The sequence below is a fragment of the Silurus meridionalis genome, chromosome 8 (genome assembly GCF_014805685.1).
Source record: "Silurus meridionalis isolate SWU-2019-XX chromosome 8, ASM1480568v1, whole genome shotgun sequence".
NCBI lineage: Eukaryota > Metazoa > Chordata > Actinopteri > Siluriformes > Siluridae > Silurus > Silurus meridionalis.
In genome coordinates this window covers 16,456,251-16,478,158 of record NC_060891.1, presented here as the reverse complement: position 1 = coordinate 16,478,158, position 21,908 = coordinate 16,456,251, and the positions used below count along the sequence as shown (strand labels likewise).

The 21,908-nt window shown below is 35.6% G+C and overlaps 2 protein-coding genes across 3 annotated transcripts; both read left to right on the top strand.

Moving 5' to 3' along the window:
• The first annotated feature begins 10,458 nt into the window (after nt 1–10,458).
• Nucleotides 10,459–13,999, top strand: LOC124389599 (galectin-5-like). Its single transcript, XM_046854960.1, has 6 exons — nt 10,459–10,569; nt 11,886–11,896; nt 12,227–12,475; nt 12,622–12,710; nt 12,860–13,028; nt 13,197–13,999. The coding sequence occupies exons 2-6, from the start codon at nt 11,891–11,893 to the stop codon at nt 13,356–13,358; spliced, it is 675 nt and encodes a 224-aa protein (XP_046710916.1). The 5' UTR covers nt 10,459–10,569; nt 11,886–11,890; the 3' UTR covers nt 13,359–13,999.
• A 3,947-nt stretch (nt 14,000–17,946) lies between these two features.
• On the top strand, nt 17,947–20,892 carry LOC124390181 (galectin-5-like). Of its 2 annotated transcripts, XM_046855965.1 has the most exons (6): nt 17,947–18,028; nt 19,180–19,190; nt 19,564–19,764; nt 19,914–20,002; nt 20,152–20,320; nt 20,481–20,892. In XM_046855965.1, exons 2-6 carry the CDS (start codon nt 19,185–19,187, stop codon nt 20,640–20,642), a joined length of 627 nt encoding a protein of 208 aa, XP_046711921.1. In that variant the 5' UTR covers nt 17,947–18,028; nt 19,180–19,184; the 3' UTR covers nt 20,643–20,892. The 2 variants fall into 2 exon arrangements, with proteins under 2 accessions (XP_046711921.1, XP_046711920.1); XM_046855964.1 differs by lacking the exon at nt 17,947–18,028 and having other exon boundaries at nt 18,051–19,190.
• Nucleotides 20,893–21,908: the final 1,016 nt, after the last annotated feature.

Here is a 21,908-nt window from a genome sequence, read left to right as displayed (position 1 = left end):
AATTACCTAAATGGCTTAGAAAGGCTATCTATTAGATCAGTCTGTTGATTAGGCCGTAATTAAACTCTGCACTAGCCATGTCCTCTCAGATACAAACTTAACAATGTCAAAACAGCACTTTTCATTGTGGGCCATGTTATTGCTGTTGTGGTTGTATTGTTAGTGATTTGATGTGGACTAAAGTTAAAGCTTAGATGTGCTAACTGTGCATGACACTACGCTCAAGATTACTTCAGTCTCCTTCACAACAAGTGAGAACACAATGGAACAAACGTGACTGGTCTTAGCCAGTGATGTTGCTTTTTCTTGACTTGCAGTTGGAAAAGATTTATATCTTCAATTAGAAGCACATGTTTTATGGGCTCTCTCCTGTTCCTCCTTTAGCATATTTCAACATTACCAAGTGTTGATTTGATTGTATTTGAAGATTCTTAAGAGCAACACAAATATCATTGACTAGGTAAGTTCTGGTCTAATTAAATTAGAAGAGGAGGTTTATTGTAAAGAAACAGGCCAGCAATAAAAAAAACTTTAAAATCCCAGAATATGTTTTCCATATTCTTTCCTCAGTGGCAAAGTGAGGACTGTTCTACTGATGTCAGTTGATTTGCTCATATGGAAAGTTCTTTTTTTGTGTGTTGAAGCAACCACTGTGTAATATGCTATTAAAATGATTTTCCTTCAGTTCTAATATAATAAATTCATTTCTATCTGTAAAATGATGCAGATTTTAGCTGACATGGCCAAAAGCATCTCACCACTGTGCTTCCAGCCAGGAAAAGAACACAACATGAAATAGAAAGTCAGAATGACATCCCTGTCTGTCTGCATTTTGCTATGTTAAGTGTTTTTTCATGTTCAAGGACATTTATTGGCCAGTCAGCCACTTCAGCTCCTCAGATGGTATAGTTCTCTTGCTAAACCGCGGAGAGATTCACAGTGTGTTATGGTGCTGATTTCAGAAGCTGGTTCTATATAAATTTACTGTGCCATATGAAGTCAGACTTGTCATCATGTCCAAGAGTTAGCGGTGGACTTGGAAGTAAAGACATGTGGCTAAATGAAATTGCTTTAATATTAAACAACCATTGTTTTAATCCAAAATGAGTGATATAGAGAAAGATGACTTGCTATGGGGACCCCTAATTGGAGCAGCCAAGAGAATAGAAAAGTTTTAAACCAAAATGCTTGCTTTAAAATAAATGAAGTGTGCAAACATTTGATTTCTAACTAAGTAATAATATCACCATGATATTTTGTGATATTTCTATTTTATGTAATATTTGCACAATTTAAATAATTGTTCTAATGAGCATATCTGAAACCAAAACATTAACATGATGGCTGCTGTTAGCTGTATTGACAATCATGTAATGCACAGTCAGCAGTGTGAAAGGGGTGCCAGGCCGCTATAAGGAGGACATTTGTATGCATGAGTCATGTGCCTGATATGTCAAACATCACCATGTCCCCAGCATTAGGCATGAAGGAATTCCACAGTGACAGACAAAAGTTGGCATGCAATCAGGAGAGAGTAAGTGAGAGAGCCAAAAAAACAGGCATGAAAGATTGAAAAATAAAGCTATAAAAGGGAAAAAAAATCATGTGTAATGGAGGTTTTTTTCATCCAGAACAATGCCTGTAAGGCATCTATAGTATTTCTTCTGGTGGGAAACTATTGAATAATCTCAAGAGGGGGGCGTATAATGTTTTTACATTCGAGACTAGATTGACCTTACGCAATTCAGTGTTCAAATATTAGAGTAGTTCTTATGAAATATTATTTGATTCATATTCCCATTTTTTTATGATTGTGACAATATAAGATTGTAATTTATATAAATTGTCAAAGTTACTAAAATGCATGCAATGAAACTTCACATCAATTACACATTAATTTGTTTGGTTGTTATATAATAATACAAAAAAATTTTTATTGTTCTTTTAATAAAACCAAATCTTTAGTTGTTAATAACATTTAAAATGCCATTTGGAAGAAAAATTCACCATAATAATGTGAGATGTGCACATGGCTACAGACATGTACAGATGTAAGCTACACATGCATGTCTTTAGCAGTTCTGTAACCTGCGAGAAGCCTTTCTCACTGCATTCACTTTGCTGCAAACATTCATGGAGTGGGTTGCTATGGCAATGCAGCAGACCCTTTCTGATATTATTGGATAAAGGTTGATAAGTTGTGTATTTTGTGTCCTGTATATCTATTGAGAAATCTCTAATGGTCAAAATGAAGGGGCGGACTAGGTTGGGGTGATCTGTCAGTGCTCTGTGAATAAGTGGTGTGATGGAAGACTGTGCAGTGCATTCATGACATTATGTGTTCAGAACATAAGAACATATGAATCTCCAATTCAAGCAACATTTTTATATTTGAGAATGCGCAAAACACACACACACACACACACACACACACACACACACACACACACACACACACACACACACACACACAAATGCACATCAGTGAATCGACAGTATAACCATTGAAATGCCATGGGTCACACAGTTACTACATATATAAAAATATTAAATATACATGCATGCATGCACACATGCCCCTGGGCATTGGTCCTTAGAGATTGGAGATCAGGTGGAGGTGGTATTAATAACTATAGATGAATCATCAGTTCTAGGTTAAATATTTTCCATGTGGTCTTTGCCTGAGGGAAAAAAGGGTTGACACTGAAGCAAACACACACACACACACACACACACACACACACACACACACACACCTCAGAGCAAAACAATGGTTACAGATCACAGGGTCCCCTGCCTTTGTCTTTATCAACATATTGGGGGGCATTTTAAGTCAGGCCCACACTCACTGTTCCACTGTTATGAATCTTGTACACTAAATCAGTTAACTGGTGTTCAGCAGTTACTAATGTTTAAAGAATCAATATTTATGTTAAATACTGTACATTGTGTTTACAAATTATACAAGGGAATACTTGATAATTAAAATATTTAATAGTTATTTCTTGTCTTTAGTGTTATAGCTTACATTCAAGGATGTTTCTATCCACCGCAAAAAATATAAACATAAAACAATTAAATTCTTTAAAAAGCGCTCTTTTTTTAATTTCCATTTGTTCATTTTGTTTGTTTGTTGTTGTTGTTTTTTAAAGGAAATCAATACTATTACACATAACTGATTAAAATGTAAAGCAAAGATTGTGTGTTTTCTGTGCTAAAATGCGCTGGAGATGGTTGGGTGGAGACATCGTTTTGATGTGAAAACCAAATAATGACCTGTCTCAAAACCTTAGGCTTGTGATTGACACTCCATTCAGTGTCAGTGTCATTAGTCAGTCTGTCTGCTTTATCTATTTTGAAGATCAGCATGCGTGCAAGGTAGAGAACCTGCTTTGTGTATGTGTGTACTTTTGAGAAACAGAGAGAGAGAGAGAGAGAGAGAAAAAAAAAGAAAGAGAGAGAGAGCAGCAGCTTTTCATTGCTGAACCTTCAGTCTGATTTGCTCAACTCAGCTAATGTTTCGGTTGGCTGAGAATCGTTGCTGAGGCCCAGGCTGCAAAGAAAGCCGGAAAATGACATCTTAATTCTAGTCCTTTCGTTGTATTAAAATAGTGATAATTATAGTGTGTAGAACGGAACGGGGTAGACCATGTTTTTTTTTGTTATTCACTTCTATATTAATTTCGTGGCCACGGACTGTGCATACCGGACTTACTGTTTTATGCCACGATGATGTGACATCTTGATAGCTATGCATAGCTGTTTTTTTACATATAGTATTTTACTAGGAAATCTTTGTCATTTTCAAGCCAGTATTATTTTATTTCGCCGTAATAACATTATACATTTTAAACATTAAAGATAGAATGTATGCCTAGACAGCACAACCCCAAAATTAAAGAAACTGCATGTTGTGTCACTTTTCAGAGAAAACACCAATGTTGATTACCTTCTCAGAAAATGTTTCTCATTCGAATTATACCGAGAATACTAAATTGTTTCAATCAGTTAATTGTTCATATACTTGTTGGATTATTGAAAAATGCATGCTTTCAGACACTTGGAAAAAATGCATATTAACACATGTTTCTGCTTACATTGCAGTTGAGAGGCCTGGAGCTTCTGCAGACAGATAAGCAGTTAGTCACAGAAACACCACTGCTGTCAAAACATTGGTGGCTCCCACACATACTAATGCCACACTTTATCATTCCAAAATATTCTCTCTCTCACACTGTCTCTCTCTCAACCCACCCAACTGACTCAACTGCATACAAAGAAAGTCTAGTCCATTTTATTTTTCATTGCTTCCCAATGCTTCTTTACATTCCTTGTTGTCACACGTGTAAAACTATAGTTTTACTCTTCTTCAGTTTCCTGAAAATAAGTATCAAGCATCACAGTTTAGCCTAATCTATTTCTCCTGATCCTCACTATTCAGCATTGTTTAAAATATGATTGCTGACCATGCATTGGGTTGAATATGTGTGGCAGAGTGGTTTAGGTGACTACTCAGTAAATTAATAATACAGTTTAAAGTGAGTTCCAGCCCACAGTAAGCCTAATTTTTGGAGATGATGAGTGTACCGTCTGACCTTGGTATTTGTTAGCATACGGGTTGGTTTCTCAGTTCCAATGATCATTGGACTTTATCGTGTGGGTTTCTCGCTGCAGAAACAGAGGGTCTGCTTTTATCATTATACATTGTTTTGCCAACAGGAAATGGACCTAGCCAAGCATCAGTTTAAAATCCGTGTTTAGTTAACCCCTAAACCAGAGCAAGAAATGAGCCTTGTGAATATCATGCCATCTAAGAAAGTGTCAAGACCTGCAGTTGATCCTAAATACCACCTGAATTCTGTCCATTTTTGTATATTAATGTAAGTGGAATGTCTGAAAGACAACAATAAAAAAACACAGTAAAATCCTCTTTTCTTGTTGTAAAGGAGGACGTGTTTTAGTCGAAACATCAGTTCCCAACCATGCTACACATCTATATATAGAGACAAATATAGATGTTTACTATTATTCACACTAGTGTCCGATATTTTTGGTTTAATTATTTGGTTCTGATTGCATTATACGAGCTATTCATGTCACTGGCTGCATCTTAGGATTCACAAAAGAAAGTTTAAGTGCAAGGTTGAGATCCTTTTTTGCTTAGGCGGATTGCAAAGGCAAAATGGGATAACAGCAAAGATACATGACTCTCTTGAATAACTTCCAAGTAAAACAAAGAATTCCAGGCTCCAGCAGAGAGAAAGATGGAATATTAAGAAGGACAAATACTGTGACCATTGTTTTGGAAAAAAGCTATCCATATGTATGCAAAAAGATTCAAAGTAATGCAGATGCACACAGAGTACAGTGGTAGCAGAAATCGTTTTAGTTGGTCCTCTGAGATAAGGTAAATCTGCCCAAAGACAGTAAGACACTAATTACCATGATTTTATTTCAGCCATGACAACTTGAAGGAATCAGGAGTTATTATTATTATTATTTTTTAACAAATCCGTGTTGGTAGAGTTGGTCTTGTTTATGGTTTGCCTGTTATCAGCATGTCTTACGCTAGTCACTCTGCTGTGTGGACACGAATGAAAGTCCTAGATTGACCCCTGGTGTCCATAAGGCTAATCACAGCCACAATTCTCTCCTTCAATTTGACCTCTGAGTCATTTCTTCTAGTTATTAGGTTTGTATAAGATGGCCTATTACACTCTATAGGTCGCATTTGGGTTGACCCTAATGATCAAATAGTCAGATTAAAGCTCAGTGATTGGTCTCTCTGACCTTAGTGGCTTCTGTGTGCAACTTATTGTGTGAATTAATTCAAAGCCTACCAGGGCCAATAATATGAGAAAATCAATCTTTTGTTGCTGGTTTGGGCTATTGTGAGTCACAGCATACAATCTGTTCCAATTATTTTATTCCACAAACAGACACTGACGTTGAGCCATTATTGATGTTGATTTTTATTTAATTAATATTTATTAAATTTTTTTATGAAAGGTTATAAAGAATCTTTTTTTAGAAGCTCAATGAATAACGCTTTCACAATTTGTCTAGGAGCATGTAACACCAAAACAGAACAAAACCATTTAGAAGCACAGTTTATATATAAGCCCACGCAACACCTTAAAATTTAAGGCTTAAATAGATAGAGCAGTAATGCCATCTGGTGGTTCAGTAGTTCAATAGTTGTTTATGCAGTGAGCTTCAGCTAATCATGATCAACTGTCTATAATCTATGAGTTACATTAAATTTATGATTAGGTATACGTAGTAAAAATGTGTATTTTAAAGCTGAGACACTGAGACTACGGTAAACTAGGAAATTATCAATAATTATTTTTAAATATCTCCAGTACTGTGTACTGTGTACCACTGTGTATAGTAAAAATGACAATAAAAGTCTCTTGACTTGACTTGACTTGACTTGATCTATACTAACTAATATATTCAAATGATTCCAAGAATCTGGAGTAATGCCCATGCATAAGGGACAAGGGTATCAATCAATATGCCTGTAATTTTTGCACCTTAAAGTGGCACTACATTAAAAACAGGCAATGAAATTCACTGCATAGGCTCAGAACAACCTCCAGAAATCATTGTATGTGAACACAATTCACTGACTCATCCACATATGCTGGTTAAAGCTCTATCATGCAAAGAAGAAGCCGTCTAGCCATGATCCAAAAACACTGTTATCCACTTCGGGGTAATATCTTATTTAAAATGGACAGAGGCAAAATGGAAAACTGGTCAAAAGAATAGAAATTGTAAATTATTTTTGGTAATCATGGATTTCCAGACTAAAGAGAATGGGGATCATCCGGCTTGTTTTTAATTCTCAGTTCAAAATCCTGCATCTCCGATTGTATGAAGGTGCATTAGTCCCTATGGAATGGGCAGCTTGCACATCTTGAAAGACGCCATCAACGTTAAAAGGAATATACAAGTTTTAGAGTAGCATATGCTTCAATCCAGACAATATATTTTTTGTATATTTCAGCAAATTCTTAACCGCATACTGCATCTATTTCACCAGCATGGCTTCATAGCAGAAGAGTCTATGTGCTAAATAGCCTGCCTGCATTCCAAATCTTTCACCATTCGCAAACATCTTGCACATCTTAAAAGAGAAAATACGACAAAAAAGACTTAGGACTTTTGAGCATCTAGAATCCTTTATCAGACATAAATGGGACAACAAACTGGACTCCTATATTGCTGCACAGTTGTAAACATAGCCCTGTCCCAACCTTTTTGAGACATGTTGCAGCTGTCAAATTCAAAATTACCTTATTTCTTTCTTTAAAATGGTACATTTCCTCAGTTTTAACATTTATTATTGTTTCTATGTTCCATTGTAAAATAAAATATGGGTTTATGGAATTTTGCAAAAAATTTGTTTGCATTCTGGGTTTATTTGCATTTTACACAACGTCCAAACTTTTTTGGAACTGGGTTGTAAAGCCATAACAACTCTACCCATTAGATACACTTAGAAACATGAATGTTTTTGAGTTTATTCAACATGATTTTTTTGTCATGAATTGCATGTCAATGTACACTTCATCAATGTAAGGGCTTGTAAAAGAATGGAGAATGGCAGTGACTCATCAATGTGTCAACAAAGTGTTTCTAGGCTATTCTTTTATTCTTTTCTAGGAATGTGTTATTTAAATGTGTACATAACTACTCACACACACACACACACACACACACACACACACACACACACACACACACACACACATATATTATATATATGTATATGCAGTAGGTGGGTATCTGTATATGGGTGCATTCTCATACTTTAGTAAACTGATTTGCTGTGAGCATATTTATGTTCTACCTATAAAATGTCTTATCTTGTAGCTTATAGGTAATACATTTTTACAGTGATATTAATGATAATATTTATTAGAACTGTAGCTAATACAGTAGCAACATTCTGTGCTTTAAGCAAGGGTGTGGTATTATGACATATAGGTTTATGTTGACACAATATGTTGCTATGATGGAACAAACTGCCAGTGTGAGTAAAAGGGTTTTGTTGACAAGGTAACTACTTATATACTTCTGCCTGCTGATGTAAAACATATCAGTGTAGCCCTCATATATGTAATGTAGATAATGATTAAAATCAAGGATAAAGTTTTAAAATTGGTTTATTGCTTGTAAATATTTGGGTAAAACCTGAAGTGCATATTTTACATTCTTGGACCAAAACTTTCGGCTTCTACCGTTAGGGGTCGCCACAGCAGACCATCCGCATGTTTTGATTTGGCACACGTTTTTACGCTGGATGCCCTTCCTAACGCAACCCTCCCCATTTATCCGGGCTTGGGACCGGCACTAAGGCTTATGCAACCTTAATGGCTGGGGTTGGTTCCCTGACCGGGGAACATTCTTGGACCAAACTGAGTTAAAATGTAATATTATATTGCAAGTACTCACAAAACCACAAAAAATATAGGATTCATTTGGTTAACCTTCTTTGTGTTTCACAGTCAGGTGTTTGGTTTGTGTGTGGGCTCACAGAAGCATAGTTTTGTCAATATTAATGTTTGTGAATGTGGATTGAAATGCATTTTTTTTCACATAAGTGCAACTTCTGGATGGAACTTTTTAAGGTGTTAATGGTTAGTAGCAACAGTTAATTTTGGTAAATAATTATAAGATGAGGTTTATTCTTTATGAATATTGACATTTGCATTGAGATACGTTATACTTACTAGTTTAATTGGTCAAATTTTCTTTTTTTTATTATATGTACTAAAACTTTGTCTAAAATGTAGGTTTGAGTTTTGAATTTAAAACTGTTTAAAAAACATTAACCTTATATAAATCCTTTTGTCTTAAAAGACTGAAAAATCTGTCATAAAAGTATGTTTTATAAGCTGGATGGATTTGTGTGTATAATTTAAAATGCATTTTTAGCCTTTAAACATCTTGATATGTAAATAAGATAATAGCTAAAGTTTATTATGCATGTATCAGAAAGCATACAGAAGGTGAAAACAACCATTTAAAAAATATCGATGTAACATGTAACAACATGTATCCAACCACAAAAAAACTCCTTTAGGCTAAATTAGGCATTCTACTGTCATCTCGTTTTTATTACTGGTAAGGTGATTATTATAAACAACAAATGTACTATGTTGATGTAAAGAAGGTCACTGGAGAAAATACATAATTAGACAAATATTCAGTCTCAACACAAAAGCAAGAATGTGAATGCGAACACTCCCGTGGGCTGGGGCAAAATATGCACAGGTAGACCTCAAATGTGTCAGCAAAGGTTAACAGACTTTACAGTAATTCCTGTAAAATACACTGCATACAATACAGTCTATTGTACAGTGTACTGTACACAATACATTGTGCTTATTTAAGTTTTGAATTATGAATTAATCATATTGACCAAGACAAGGATGTAAAATACATTGTTTTTAATTTATTTTTCGTCTAATTTTAACAATATTAAAAACAGCAAGTAAAGATTTTTAGGCAGTTTTGGCTTATTCTTGAATAATCATTATCATTAATTGTTCTGCTGCCTAGGTCTACCTATGTGATTTTACTTTCTAAAGGCTAATAGACACTTGTAATCTCTGTAACATTAGATAATATATTGATTTTAATGATTTTATGTGGGCTATTAAAAGGTGAGGTTTTCAATCTTTCAAAAGATTTGGCAACAAGGCCAAGAAAAGGTTGATAATTGACTATTGATTTACCTTTACAGTCACTGTCGAGCATAATTCATTCATCCATCTTGGATCTTCAAATAAAATTGGATGTGAGGTGGAAAAACACCCTAGATGGGACATCAATCTATCCTCCATTCATCTTCATAACTATAATTATTTTTTATTAGCAGATTACTTTTTGGAGGATTTTAATTGTGGAAACTAGCAAAAAAAAAAAAAAAAAAAAAATTCCTACTTATTTTGGTATGCTGCTGTTAAAGTACATATCAAATTATATACTAATGAGTAAATTCTTAAATAATGCTGAATACTTTAGACTATGAAAAACCTAAGCATAACTAAGTTTAAAATCAATCTTAGTCATCTTATATTACACTGACTGGGAAGGACTGAAGTTTAAAAGGTCCTGCAGTAAAACTTGTCATCCTTGGGGGCCATATAAATTAAGCTGGTTCAATGTCCTGGTAAGTAAAATACTCAAATGTGATTATATACATCTATGAAGAACACCTTCTTTGTGTTAGTCATTTTAATTGTATTGATCTATGTATCTGGGAAATAATTCCTTTAGCTTGAAAACTATAAAGACAAAAAAAATTCTGCAATGTTGATTTATCAAAATCAGCATAATCCTTAGAAATGTTGCGAAACTCACAGATATGTGTGCTTTAGCAACTGAATGACTTTTTTGTTGTGTTAGAATTGGGTGGGGTAGTGCTCTCTGAAAACAGTGAGCGAATGGGGAGGGACTCTAGAAACCTATGTAAGTCCATAAAAAAACCCCACCCAAAATTCTTCCTGCCTTGTCAACTGAGAACTGCAACCAGAGCACACTATTAGACAGGTAACTTTGTCTATTTTGTGTACTGTAAGATTCTACTTTGTCTTTTTGTCTCACAATACATTCATTATTGGAATGAAATTAGATTCAACTTTTAAAATATTGGTGGATATTTTAGAAACACGCCACCTTGGCAGTTTAAGCTTCCGGTGCTACTCATTTTCTTTGCCCTATGTTTAGTAGCAGATGGCCAGGAAAATAAATAGGCACTCAGAAATCTAGGTTAAAGATTATATGCATGTAAAGTATTTTGTCTCACATTTTCTGATGACTTTTGATGTTTTCTAATTAATGCCAACTTGTCTGTGAAGAGTATAACTTTTGACATGTTTTGACTTGCAGTGATGCTCAAGAAATAATACAGATGTAGTTTGGATTGTCCATATTTCAGTGAATAGATAATTTCACTATGTAAAAAATAAAAATGCTACCTCGGGGGGTATGTGTTTGCAGTCAAGGTGAAGAGCATTGTTATAAAACTTAGATTGTATAAATTGAAATAAATCATTGAAATTATCAGGATACAGGTTACATTTCTGATTTCACAGTCATGACACTCCCTTTTACTCCAACCTGATCAATAAGGCTATGATATTTACTTGAAAAAGATTATTTCTTATTTAACATTCCAATAATAGTTTTACTATACATTGTTTAATATGTATTTTTATAAGATCAGATAATTTTTTTTACTTCTTTGTACTTTGCCTAAAAAAAAACTGGGTGTGGTCAGGGTATGTTTATCTCAAGTCAAGTAGAGTTAAGAGGCTTTTATTGTCATTTCTTATATACACAGTGGTACACAGTACACATTATAAACGAGAAAACGTTCCTCCAGAACCCTGGTGCCACACTAAACAAGAACATAGAGCTACAACACAACGCAAGCTACGTAAAGTGCATTAAGTGTAACCTAGTGCAAACAGTGCAGACGAAAAACAGTACAGACAGACAACACAACACAAGACAAGACACAAAACCCAAGATAGTGCTGACCAGTAAACCTATTGTATATCTGTATATCTGAGTCATCACAGTGGCTTCTGCATTGTGACTTCTAATCTTTTTGTATTATACAGCTTAAGGATCCAGAAAATCTAGTTTTCCTATTTGATTTAATGTTTTCTTTATGAAATGTTATTACTATACTGTATGTCTAGGTTGAGATAAAGTAAATTCTGAGATAAAATAAATGCAAAGAATTGTTCATTGATATAAATATCAACCCAATTTTCAAATATCAATCTAAATGCTAAAGCTAACATTAATGTCTACGGGTATTTCAAAACTGATCTTCTTTTTTACTCTTTTCTTTTCAGATACCATGGATGTAAGTGCACCTTGTTCATACATAGGCCACATAATAACAAAAGACTGGAACAAAGACCACACCTGAAAATGTGTACACTAAATGCATAACTGACTTTAACAGCTCATCTCAAAGTTCACCTGCTTGTATCTTATTCCTACTTTCAAAAATGCTAAAATATAGAATAGTTTGTATGCTGAGCTTAATTATTCTAGCTATCACTAGTATTCCTCAAACCTTAATTGTAAAAATGTTATTATAGATTTTATTAACCAGGTTTTAATTTGATCGAAGGTCCAACAGACATTTTGTTAATTAGACAATCTACTATTGTTTATTGTAATTTCTCAGCTCTCAGATGCTCTTGATGGTGGTGCTGCACAAACCAATTTGAGCAATCAGCAGGCTGGAGGACCAGCATGGCCTGGCCAGCCTCAAAATCCCTCTTGGCCTGGCCAACCATTCCAGCCCTGGCCTGGGCAACAGCCAAACATGCCATCCTGGCCTGGTCAGCCATCATGGCCTGGCCAACCCAGTCAACCCAATGCACCAGCGTGGCCAGGACAGTTTCCAGCAACTGCTCCTCAAAATGTGAATTTGGTGAGAGCTATAGTAAACATTGATTATTCTTTATATCAATCCTATTATTTACAATTATATTTAGTTTTATCTAAAATGTCACCAGAAGAATTATGTAGCAGCATAAAAAGTAAAACTCACCGTTTCTGAATGTCTGTTTTTACTAGGCTGTCCCATTTGACATGCCTCTGCCTCGTGGAGTATTTGACAAGCTGCTTATTATCATCCAGGGGGAGGTCAACCCAAATGCTGAAAGGTAAAATAAAACTGAATCCAGTGAACAATTCTCTCTTCTAGTAAAATGGAATACTGTTGCCCGGAAAAAGTAGACATAGAAGACTGTGTACTTTTAGTTTGGGATCATTTTATTGTTTAACATTCTATTCTATTTTTCTCTACAATCAGGTTTTCAATAAATCTGGCCAGAAATAAAGACATTGCCTTTCACTTTAACCCCCGCTTTAATGAAAATGGCATTAAGGTGCTAGTTAGAAACACCATGATAAACGATGTGTGGGGTACAGAGGAAAGAACAGCACCTTCATTCCCTTTCGTTCCAGGAAAGCCTTTTGAGGTGAGTATAATATTTGAATATGCTGATTTACTTTGGTTTAGGTCAAGTAAAACAGGTGACCTTTTGGCACCTTTTGTTGTTGTTGACATAGTTCTGTTGTTTGCTGACATTTTATATAACCTTTTCTGTAAACTGGGATGAATTGTCTTTCTTGTTACTTTTTTGTAGGTAAAGATCTTGTGTACCCCGACTGAATATAAAGTGGCTGTGAACGGTGCACACATGTTCGAGTACAAACATCGTTTTCGTGAGCTTGACCAGATTAACCATCTCACTATCTTAAAAGATGTCAAACTTACTGATGTAAAATTAGAGACCCTCCCATTCTAAAAATTATGCTGGCCATGTAGGAAATATATGGTTCTCTTTTTTAACATGCACATCCTTAATACCTGGCCTTGTTTCCATTTTCTGCCTATTTGTATTGGACAAAAAACATTCTTGTAATGATTACAGTCAGCAGCAACGATTATTCTGTATTTTGACTATATAGAGGCAGACATTTTATATTTGATTTCTGAACTTTTAGAATAGTAACTAAATAGATCTGTGCAGATTCATTTCAGCTGACCAGCCACAATGACACTGTATGACATTTGTTAGACAGTGGAGATTTTTATTGCTGCATATCAATATTAGTTGGCATTCATGGGGATCACCAAAAGACATATAGGTTTAATAATAACCTGACAGAAAATGTATTTGTCATTCCTCTGACTAACACCACTATATGAAATTGTGTAACCTTGCTGTTAATAGTAAGCAATGACCTGTGACAAGTCAAAGAACAAAACAAACATTAAATATTAAAGACAATTTATGTATTGTGAAAATGTGTCAGGTGAGACAAAAATGGCCCACAAGCTATCATCATACATATTTGTCTTGAGTTTAACTAACATCACACATGGTATTAGTCATGATATGTTTGTAAGGAAGCGCCAACAAATAAAAAGTTAAATGAAAATTCACATTTCTATGTTTTCCTGGTCTGCACTTATTACTTATTTTACACATACCAGATGTCCAAACTAGAAGGATTGCCGTTAACATTTATAACATTCAGGAGAACTTCAGAGAATTAGCATACTATAAATACACAGTTCACTTCTTTTCAATGCAAGACCTTTCTTTCTTTCTTTCTTTCTTTCTTTCTTTCTTTCTTTCTTTCTTTCTTTCTCTCTCTCTCTCTCTCTCTCTCTCTCTCTCTCTCTCTCTCTCTCACTCTCTCATGCAAGCACCACCTCTGCTTTTTCATGATTACTACCCCACACATTTGACACAGATTAGCTGACATGCCTGGCAAAGTAAAGTAGACCAAAAGATCCTCAAAAGCTAGACATCATGTTGAGATCCAAAGAAATTCAGAAACAAATGAGAAAGATAGTAATTGAGATCTATCAGTTTGGAAAAGGTCATAAAGCCAAGTTTTGGCATTCCAGTGAACCACAGTGGGAGCCATTATTCACAAATGGCAAAAACATGGAACAGTGGAGAACCTTCCCAGGAGTGGCCGGCCGACCAAAATTACCTCAAGAGCACAGTGACAACTCATCCAAGAGGTCACAAAGGACCCCACAACAACATCCAAAGAACTGCAGGCCTTACTTGCCTCAGATAAGGTCAGGGTTCAGGACTCCACCATAAGAAAGAGACTGGGAAAATGGTCTGCATGGCAGAGTTCCAAGACGAAAAATGCTGCTGAGCAAAAAAGAACATAAAGGCTCGTCTCATTTTTGCCAAAAAAACATCTTGATGACCCCTAAGACTTTTGGGAAAAAGACGAGAACTGACGAGACAAAAGTTAAACTTTTTGGAAGGTGTGTGTCCCATCACGTCTAGCATAAAAGTAACACCGCATTTCAGAAAAAGAACATCATACCAACAGTAAAATATAGTGGTGGTAGTGTGATGGTCTGGGGCTGTTTTGCTGCTTCAGGACCTTGAAGACTTGCTGTGATAAATGGAACCATGAATTCTGCTGTTCACCAAAAAATCCTGAAGAAGAATGTCCGGCCATCTGTTCGTGACCTTAAGCTGAAGCGAACTTGTGTTCTGCAGCAGGACAATGATCCAAAATACACCAGCAAGTCCACCTCTGAATGGCTGAAGAAAAACAAAACTTTGGAGTGGACCCTGCAATGTGGCCAAATTACAACAATTCTGCATAGATGAGTGAGCAAAATTCCTCCACAGCACTGTAGCAGACTCACTGCAAAATATCGCAACCACATGATTGCAGTTGTTGCTGCTAAGGGTGGCCCAACCAGTTATTAGGTTTGGGGGCAACCACATTTTCACACAGGGCCATGTAGTTTTGGATTTTGTTTTTAAAAACTATCATTTAAAAACTGCATGTTGTGTTCACTTGTGTTATCTTGTACCTATATCTAAATTTGTTTGACGATCTGAAACATTAAAGTGACAAACATGCAAAAAAATAAGAAATCAGGACACACTACTGTATCTAATTATATACTAATGAGTAAATACTTGAATAATGCTGAATACTTTAGACTATGAAATAACTAAGCATAACTAAGTTTTAAATCAATCTTAGTAATCTCATATTACACTGATTGGGATGGACTGAGGTTTAATAGATCAAAAGGTTAAACGATAAACAGGTTGCATCCAGTTCTGACCGGTTCTCGTGTTCTCTGCGTTGTATTGTGGAATGACGAGTTGTTACAACAGGATTGCAGCAGTACTGGAGAGTTTATTGTCGCCAACACTCAAACAATTCTTTATAGAATATAGAAAAATGTAAAATAAACCTGGCTGCTTCACCAGCTTTACCACCTGCACAACTCAAATTGGAGCCATTAACTCGCTAGCATCACTACGCCTAACCAAAGCACATGCTTATTCTGCTCCCTGTACTCAGCAAATAAAACACTTAATCCTCTTCATCCATCCATCCATCCATCCATCCATCCATCCATCCATCTGTCCATCCATCTATCCATCCATCCACATATCACTTTACAAATCACAAATTACATTAATGACACTTTTAACAATAATATTTGAACACGTTATGAATTAAACTTAAATGTTCAAAACTTTTTTTTTGCAAGTTAGCTCGGAAGAGCACCCTAACAGTTTACCTCTGTAAACTGAGCCAGTACAGGTTTCCCTGATGACCTCATGATGTAGCACAGCTTAACCACAAGGAAAAACACTTCCACCAAAATAGAACTAATCAATTTAAACAGAACATAAAACATATTAAACAAATTAAGACAAATTAAACAAATAGGAAGGAGTTTTAGTAAAATGCATATATTCACATCAGAAATATACATACATGAAGATTAACATCAATCACACTTAAACCATATACCATGAAGTTATGGGAAAGAGTAGTGAAAGCCAGGCCGAGAGAAGAGGTGACCATCTGTGAGCAACAGTATGGTTTTATGCCGAGGAAGAGCACCACGGACGCATTATTTGCTTTGAGAACGTTGATGAAGAAGTATAGAAAAGGTCAGAAAGAGTTGCATTGTGCGTTTGTGGATTTAGAGAAAGCGTATGAAAGGGTGCCGAGAGAGGAGTTGTGGTATTATATGAGGAAGTCAGGTGTGCCAGAGAAGTATGTGAGGGTGGTGCAGGACATGTATAAGGACAGTGTGACAGCAGCTAAGTGTGCAGTAGGAACGACAGACTGGTTCAAGGTGGAGGTTTTAGTGCATCAAGGATCGGCTCTGAGCCCTTTCCTGTTTGCAGTGGTGGTGGACAGTTTGACTGACGAAGGTCAGACAGGAGCCTTCCTGGACTATAATTTTTGTGGATGATATTATTATTTGTGGTGAGAGTAGGGAGCAGGTTGAGAAAAGCCTGGAGAGGTGGAGGTAGATGCTGGAGAGAAGGGGAATGAAAGTCAGTAGGAGTACACAGAGTACATGTGTGTGAATGAGAGGGAGGGCAGTGGAGTGTTGCGGTTGCAGGGAAAAGAGGTGGAGAAGGTGGAGGAGTCCAGGTACCTGGGGTCAACAGTGCAAAGTAATGGAGAGTGTGTTAGAGAAGTAAAGAAAAGAGTGCAGGCAGGGTGGAGTGGGTGGAGAAGAGTGGCAGGAGTGATTTGTGATAGAAGGGTATCTGCAAGAGTGAAAGGGAAGGTTTACTGTGGTGAGACCTGCGATGTTGTATGGTTTAGAGACAGTGGCACAAATAAAAGACAGGAGGTGGAGCTGGAGGTAGCAGAGATGAAGATGTTGAGGTTTTCATTGGGAGTGACAATGATGGACAAGATTAGAAATGAGTTTATTAGAGGGACAGTTCATGTATGACGTTTTGGAGACAAGGTGAGGGAGGCGAGATTGAGATGGTTTGGACTGATGCAGAGTAGGGACATGGGGTATATCGGTAGAAGAAGGCTGAGGATGGAGCCACCAGGAAGGAGGAAGAGAAGAAGGCCAAGGAGGCAGTTTATGGAAGTGGTGAGGGAAGACATGAAGGTAGTTTTGTTAAAAGACGCAGATGTAGTGGGAAGGGGGGTATGGCGATAGATGATCCGCTGTGGCAACCCCTAATGGGAGAAGCCGAAAGAAGAAGAAGAAGAAGAAGAAGACACTTGGGGCCATATAAGTTAAGCTGGTTCAATGTCTTGGTAAGTTATATACTGACATATAATAATATATCTCCATGAAGAACACCTTGATTGTGTTAGTCATTTTAATTATATTGATCTATGTATCTGAGAAATAATCTCTCTTGCTTAAAAACTATGAAGCAAAAAAAAAAAAATTTCTTCTGCAATGTTTATTTATCAAAATCAGTAAATATCTTTAGAAACAGACATAAATGTTGCGAAACTCACATATATTTGTGCTATTGCAGCTAAATGACTGTTGTGTGTTTATGTTTGTTGTACAGTTGTAGAATTGGGTGGGGTAGTGTTATTTGAGAACAGTGAGTGAATGGGGAGGGACTATAGAAACCTATGTAAGTCCTTTCTTGTCACCTGAGAACTTCAACCAGAGCACACCATTATACAGGTAACTTTTTCTATTTTGTGTACTGTAAGATTCTACTTTGTCTTATGTCTCATAATAAGTTCATTAATAGAATGAATACAGATTAACTTTTAAAATATCGGTGGAGAGAAACACGCTACCGTGGCAGTTTGAGCTTCCTGTGCTACTCATTTCTTTTGCAAATAGGTGACCTTGCCTATGTTTAGTCATGTGCAGATGGCCAGGTAAATAAATAGGCACTAACACAAATCTAGGTTAAAGATTATATGCATGTAATGTATTTTGTCTTACATTTTCTGATGACTTTTGATCTTTTCTAATTAATGCCAACTTGCAGTGTTGCTGAAGAGATAATACAGGTGTAGTTTGGATTTTAGAATAATTGTCCATATGTCAGTGCATAGATAATTTCACTATGTTTTGAAAAAATGCTACTTCCGGTCTTTGTGTTTGCAGTCAAGGTAAAGAGCATTACTAGTGTGACACACACATCTTTATAAGCTACTTGGTTTTATCTTTTGATATTGCTTTGAACCAAATATTGCTATAATGCATGTTGCATTATAAAGATTAAAGTTAGAGATGGGGTAGGGGTTAGCATTTGTGTAAATTGTTTGCAACTTAGATTGTATAAATTGAAATAAATCATTGAAATTATCAGGATACAGGTTACATTTCTGATTTTACAGTCATAACACTCCCCTGACACTCCAACCTGATCAATAAGGCTATGATATTTACTTTAAAAAGATTATTTCTCATTTAACATTCTAATAATGGTAATGCATTTGATCAGATCATGATAAGATCAGATAATATTTTTGTACTTCTTTGTATTTTGCCTAAAAAAACTGGGTGTGGTCAGGATATGTTTACATCTGAGTCATCACAGTGGCTTCTGCATTGTGACTTCAAATTTCTTTGTATTACACAGCTTAAGGGTCCAGAAAATCTAGATGACCTTTTTGATTTAATGTTTTCTTATGAAATGTTTTCAATATATAGTCTATGTCTAGGTTGAGATAAAGTAAATTCTAAGATAAAATAATTGCTAAATAATCATTGATATGAATATCAACACAATTTTTAAATATCAATCTAAATGCTAAAGCCAACATTAATGTCTTTGGGTATTTCAAAACTAATCTTCTTTTTTACTCTTTTTTTTCCAGATACCATGGATGTAAGTGCACCTTGTTCATACATAGGCCACATAATAACAAAAGACTGGAACAAAGACTAAAAGCATAACTGACTTTAACAGCTCATCTCAAAGTTCACCTGCTTGTATCTTATTCCTACTTTCAAAAATGCTAAAATATAGAATAGTTTGTATGCTGAGCTTAATTATTCTAACTATCACTAGTAGTCCTCAAACCTTAATTGTACAAATTCTATTATAGATTTAATATTCTATTAAAGCTGAATTTGATATGCCTGGGCCAAACCATTAAAACTTTTCAGCAACTATAAGTAACCAGGTTTTAATTTGATTGAAGGTCCAATAGATATTTTGTTAATTAGACAATCTACTATTGTTTATTGTAATTTCTCAGCTAGAAGAGGCTCTTGATAGTGATGCTGCACAAACCAATTTGAGCGATCAGCAGGCTGGAGGACCAGCATGGCCTGGCCAGCCTCAAAATCCCTCTTGGCCTGGACAACCATTCCAGCCCTGGCCTGGGCAACAGCCAAACATGCCACCCTGGCCTGAACAACCCAATGCACCAGGGTTTGCCTTTCAAAATGTGAATTTGGTGAGAGCTATAGTAAATATTGATTGTTCTTCTTTATCAATCCTATTATTTACAATTATCTTTAATGTTTATCTAAAATGTCACCAGAAGAATTATGTAGCAGCATAAAAAAGTAAAACTCACCGTTTCTAAATGTCTGTTTTTACTAGGCTGTCCCATTTGACATGCTTCTGCCTCGTGGAATATATGACAAGCTGCTTATTATCATCCAGGGGGAGGTCAACCCAAATGCTGAAAGGTAAAAAAAATGAATCCAGTGAACAATTCTCTCTTCTAGTAAAATGGAATACTGTTGCCCAGAAAAAGTAGACATAGAAAAGACTGTGTACTTTTAGTTTGGGATCATTTTATTGTTTAACATACTATTCTATTTTTCTCTACACTCAGGTTTTCAATAAATCTGGCCAGAAATGAAGACATTGCCTTTCACTTTAACCCCCGCTTTAATGAAGATGGGATTGCGGTGCTAGTTAGAAACACCATGATAAACGATGTGTGGGGTACAGAGGAAAGAACAGCACCTTCATTCCCTTTCGTTCCAGGAAAGCCTTTTGAGGTGAGTATAATATTTGAATATGCTAATTTACTTTGGTTTAGGTGAAGTAAAACAGGTGAACTTTTGGTACCTTATTTCTTTTTTTGGACATAGTTCTGTTCTTTGCTGACATTTTATATAACCTTTTCTTATGTTGTTACATTGTTTTGTTTTTTTGTAGGTAAAGATCTTGTGTACCCAGACTGAATATAAAGTGGCTGTGAACGGTGCACACATGTTCGAGTACAAACATCGTTTTCTTGAGCTTGACCAGATTAACCATCTCACTATCTTACAAGATGTCAAACTTACAGCTGTAAATTTAGAGACCCTCCCATTTTAAATATTATGTTGGCCGTGTAGGAAATATGTGGTTCCTTTTTTCTTACATGCATTTTCTTAATACATGTCCTTGTTTCCAGTTTCTGCCTATTTGGGCAAAAAACATTATTGTATGACTATAATTAAATGATTACATTTAGAGACAAAAATGACCTGCAAGCTATCTTTATAAATCTTTTTCTTGATAACTAATAACATGCAATATATTAGTCATGATATGTTTGCTCCAAAAATAAAACGTTAAATGAAAATTCACATTTCTATGTTTTCCTGGTCTGCATTTACATTACTTATTTTACACATACCAGATGTCCAAACTAGAAGGATTGCAGTTCACATTTATAACATTCAGGAGAACTTTTATCAGTTCAGGGAATTAGCATCCTATAAATACACAGTTCACTACTTTTCAATGCAACCTTCTTTCTTTCTTTCTTTCTTTCTTTCTTTCTTTCTTTCTTTCTTTCTTTCTCTTTCTTTCTTTCTCTCTCTCTCTCTTTCTCTCTCTCTCTCTCTCAATCTCTCTCTCTCTTTCTCTCTCTCTCTCTTTCTCTCTCATGCACACACCACCTCTGCTTTTTCGTGATTACTACACCCACATATTTGACACAGATTAGCTGACATGACATTTGTTTGATAATTACTAAGGAATGTTGAGTGTGTTTAATATGAACACACCAAACAGTAGTGGTTTACTACCAGGTAAATGTTTTAATCCAACACCATAAACAGTTTTCCCTCTGGAGAAACCTTCAGAGGTTCTATAACAGAAAGTTTTTTTTTCATAAGGCTTCAGGCAGAACTCTTTAAAGTTTTAACCAATTAGCCATTCAAAGGCCTCTTGAGAAACAATTTCTTCAATGAATGTAATGTCTTTGCTTTTTTTCTCTATTAAAACTCAGAGTAAGACTAAGACTGTCTCAGAGTGCTTTAGTCAGGCCACTGATGTATTTTTAATGATGGAAACATTTGTTGCAAAAGCCCAAGTATAATATGGCACAACATGAATTATTCACAATCCTTGTTTTTAGTGCTTTAAATACCTGGGATATTTGAGAGGTATTTATTTGTGTTCCTTGATCATTTCAAGAGCACTACTTGCTTCCTTGCTCATGTGCCTGAATGGTTACTGTCCCTGGAATAATAATAATAAATAAACGTGGAACTTGATTTCATTCAGTACTCCCTATTATTTTTCAGCGTATGTGGTGAAAGTTTGCTTAGGACAGTGCTTTATTCCCTTGTGTTTAAAATAAAGCACTTTCTC

What these genes read in the sequence shown, in the direction of transcription:
- LOC124389599 (XM_046854960.1), top strand. An exon ending in CTCCTCAAAATGTGAATTTG is followed by an intron (nt 12,476 to 12,621) that starts GTGAGAGCTATA and finishes TGTTTTTACTAG; the next exon opens with GCTGTCCCATTTGACATGCC. An exon ending in GTCAACCCAAATGCTGAAAG is followed by an intron (nt 12,711 to 12,859) that starts GTAAAATAAAAC and finishes CTCTACAATCAG; the next exon opens with GTTTTCAATAAATCTGGCCA.
- LOC124390181 (XM_046855964.1), top strand. Translation starts at nt 19,110, where the DNA reads ATGCTAAAGCCAACATTAATGTCTTTGGGTATTTCAAAACTAATCTTC. An exon ending in TTTTTCCAGATACCATGGAT is followed by an intron (nt 19,191 to 19,563) that starts GTAAGTGCACCT and finishes GTAATTTCTCAG; the next exon opens with CTAGAAGAGGCTCTTGATAG. An exon ending in GTCAACCCAAATGCTGAAAG is followed by an intron (nt 20,003 to 20,151) that starts GTAAAAAAAATG and finishes CTCTACACTCAG; the next exon opens with GTTTTCAATAAATCTGGCCA.